This window comes from Peromyscus californicus, unplaced genomic scaffold, assembly GCF_007827085.1.
Source record: "Peromyscus californicus insignis strain IS unplaced genomic scaffold, ASM782708v3 Scaffold_11__1_contigs__length_118956290, whole genome shotgun sequence".
In the NCBI taxonomy this organism is placed as follows: Eukaryota; Metazoa; Chordata; class Mammalia; order Rodentia; family Cricetidae; genus Peromyscus; species Peromyscus californicus.
This window is the reverse complement of record NW_026294402.1, coordinates 9,390,785-9,394,013: the sequence shown is the minus strand read 5'-3', so window position 1 is coordinate 9,394,013 and position 3,229 is coordinate 9,390,785. Positions and strand designations below refer to the sequence as shown.

The 3,229-nt window shown below is 43.0% G+C and overlaps 1 protein-coding gene across 1 annotated transcript; it reads right to left on the bottom strand.

Annotated features, from left to right (window-relative positions):
* Window positions 1–943: 943 nt before the first annotated feature.
* LOC128102904 (dual specificity mitogen-activated protein kinase kinase 4-like) lies at window positions 944–2,942 on the bottom strand. Its single transcript, XM_052726826.1, is given in 4 exon segments — window positions 944–2,065; window positions 2,278–2,707; window positions 2,710–2,894; window positions 2,896–2,942. Coding segments are annotated over 4 exon segments (1,191 nt in total). The 5' UTR covers window positions 2,928–2,942; the 3' UTR covers window positions 944–1,521.
* Window positions 2,943–3,229: the final 287 nt, after the last annotated feature.

Here is a 3,229-nt window from a genome sequence, read left to right as displayed (position 1 = left end):
CTTTAAATCATTTAATTTTAACTGGAGACTAGTTTACCACTCTATGTGGAGATATTTCTGGTTGTCACATCTTATGGGAGAGGCAACATGTGTACTACAAGGCTTCTAATAGTGATTCTACAATATATAGGACAGTCTCCTTACAAGCTGCAGTTATTTGACTCAAAATGTCCATAGTACTTAGTTTGAGTTATCTTTATACATGCATACATAAACCAGATACATACAGATAAGACTCATTAGTGACAGTGTAAATCTGTGTGAATCTTCATGAAATTATGAGAGTGTAGTACTATATTCATCCTATTTATCATAACCCTTAATATGTCAAAGGTGTGACTTGACGTTTTACTCCCACAGAACTGTAAAGACACTGGGCTGGGATATGGGTTAGCGAATAAAGTGCTTCCCCACAATCATGAGGACCTGAGTTCAAACCCTAGGGCCTACATAAAAAGTGGGGTGTGACTACACATGCTATTAAGCCTATTCCTGGGGAGGCGGAGTTACATGTATTCATGTGGCTAGCCAGTCTAGCCTATTTGGTGAGTTTCAGACCAATGAGAGTCTCTGTCTTGGAAAAACACAAGTGGCACTTGAGGGGTTGACACTTGAGGTTGGGTGCTGGCTTCTGCATGCACATATCTGTACCTATATAATCGGTACACTCACACACACATGTACTTGCACATATATGAACATGCACATGTATGTCCACATATGTGAAAATAGGTAGGCATGCATGTGTCACACACACACACACACACACACACACACACACACACACACACACACACACCTCGGAACAGGTCTGCTCTCCTTGTCAAATGAAAGGATTTTTTCCCCCGTCTCAGTATTTTAATGTTCACCTCTCTGAAAGCAGCAAGGTTTTTGGTAGATAGATTCATTCTAATTTAACATGATTATTTTGAACAGGAAATTTGGCTGAGCACATCGATCCCCAAACATCAACTGTGACTGTAAAGCAACAGAATATCAGATCAGGAAATCTATTGCGCTTGGTGAAAAAAAGGAAATCCCTCCTTTGTCTCCCAGCTCCAGAAGGCAATGTGTCTCACTGGCTGTGCAAGCTCTTCTCACTCAAGCCCAAGTCTCTATGTTCAGACAGCACATCCATCACTGTGTCCTTCCAGGTGGTAGAAGTCTGACGAAACACCATTCCAGTAGCTGCGTCTCCAGGTTTCGAGTCTAGAAATGAATTTAAGGTGTGATCTGATCACAGTCAACAACTTGATTGTACTGACTTCCACACGTCAGGAATATGTTCATCACAAAAGAGCAGGATGAGGTCTCTGACCAACACTAACACTGTGATCAGTCAGGAATTACAGGGATGCACATTCTAGGTGACAGAAGAATACAGACATGATGGAAACGAACACCAATCTTATTGCACATGGTGTCTGGGCGAGCAATAAAAACACTGTGATACAGGATGAAAACTCTTTACGTCTTGCTTCCTCTCAGCCCTTTTTTCTAAAGTCTGATGTAGCAGCGGTATCAGTTGACATACATGGAAGAGCTGGGAGTAGCTGGCATCTGATCCAGGATTTTACAAACATAGCATGCGACCTCGACAGTACGTTCCTCATACATCAAAATAAAGGGATGTTTCAGAAGCTCTTTATACTTTGGCCTTTTGGATTCGTCCTTTGTAAGGCACAAGTTGACAAAGTTGATGAAACTGGGGGAGAACTCCCTTTCTTCGGAATTACTTAGTTGTGGAGGGTCTCCTTTTACCACTTGTGTTAGCTGATCAAATACACTATTCCACTTTGGATAAGGAAATCGGCCTGTGGCCAACCCGTACAATGTGATTCCCAAACTCCAGATATCAGAGCGGACATCATATCCTTGTCGTGATGCACTTGCGTCTATTCTTTCAGGTGCCATATATGGCCTACACCCAGCATCTCTTGTCTTGGCAATGGAGTCCACAAGCTGTCCACTGATGCCGAAATCACAGAGCTTAATATTTCCATTTCTGTCCAGAAGAATATTGGAAGGTTTGATATCTCTGTGAATAATTTTCAAGTTTTCTTTTTTTTTAATTTTATTTATTTTTATTTTTTTATTATGTATGCAGTGTTCTGCCTGCAGGCATGTCTGCACTGCAGGCCAGAAGAGGGCGATAGATCTCATTATAGATGGCTGTGAGCCACCATGTGGTTGCTGGGAATTGAACTCAGGAACTCTGGAAGAACAGCCAGTGTTCTTAACCTCTGAGCCATCTCTCCAGCCCTCAAGTTTTCTTTTAAGTGGTTTAGTGCTTTCACAGTTGCTAAAGTGATTTTGCCTAAAATCTCTTCCGGAATAACGTCATCTAACACACTATATACATATTTGTAAAACTTTTCGAACGAGGTAGACATGAGCTCCATACAGATCCAACAGTCGCCCTCTCTGAAGAGTGCACCATAGAACTGAACAATGTATGGGCAATCACTACTCCGCATTACTACATTCAAATCCATGAGAAGTTGTTTTTGTTCTTTTTTGTCCACAGTTGACCGTATTCTTTTAACTGCCATTATCTGCCCACTTGGTTTGTGGACCATTTTGTTGACAGAACCATAAGCTCCTCGTCCAATTTCTCCAAGGTCTTTCGAGTCCTCTGCAGTGAAATCCCAGTGTTGTTCAGGGGAGATCTTCAGTTTTCCTGATGACTCAATGCTGGGTGTTCTCATTCTATGTGTGGGTTCTGGACTCCTGTAGTGTTAGGATGGGGAGTAAACCGTGCTGTCGATTTGACAGGTGGATTGACAAAATTCAACTTCAGTGCTTTGCTTTTACCCTGCATGCAGCTGACGGCCAGGTGGCCGGGGGCGGGAGGCCTGATGGGGCCCGGGGTGCCACCACCGTCCCCAGAGCCAGCCGCCGCTGCCGCTTGGGGTCGGAGCCGCCATTGTTGGAAGTGAGGAGCCAAATGAAAGGATTTTTGAGCATTCCTAATCCTTTGGACCACGTTTGATCAGGATTCTCAGCGTTTATGTCCTTGTAAAGATTGATTCCATTACTAGCCACAGTTAAAGCTTCCTCACTGTCTCTAGGCCCTGGTATTGAAGCAAGACAGTGATAACAGGCCAGTATATTCATGTGGTCTGTGCGGCTGTAGGACTTCAATGCTAATGCCATGTTTAGTTACTGTTCTTAGCAACTATTAATGGAGAAACGAGAGGGAAACATTGGTTTCTTTCAAAGCTAACAT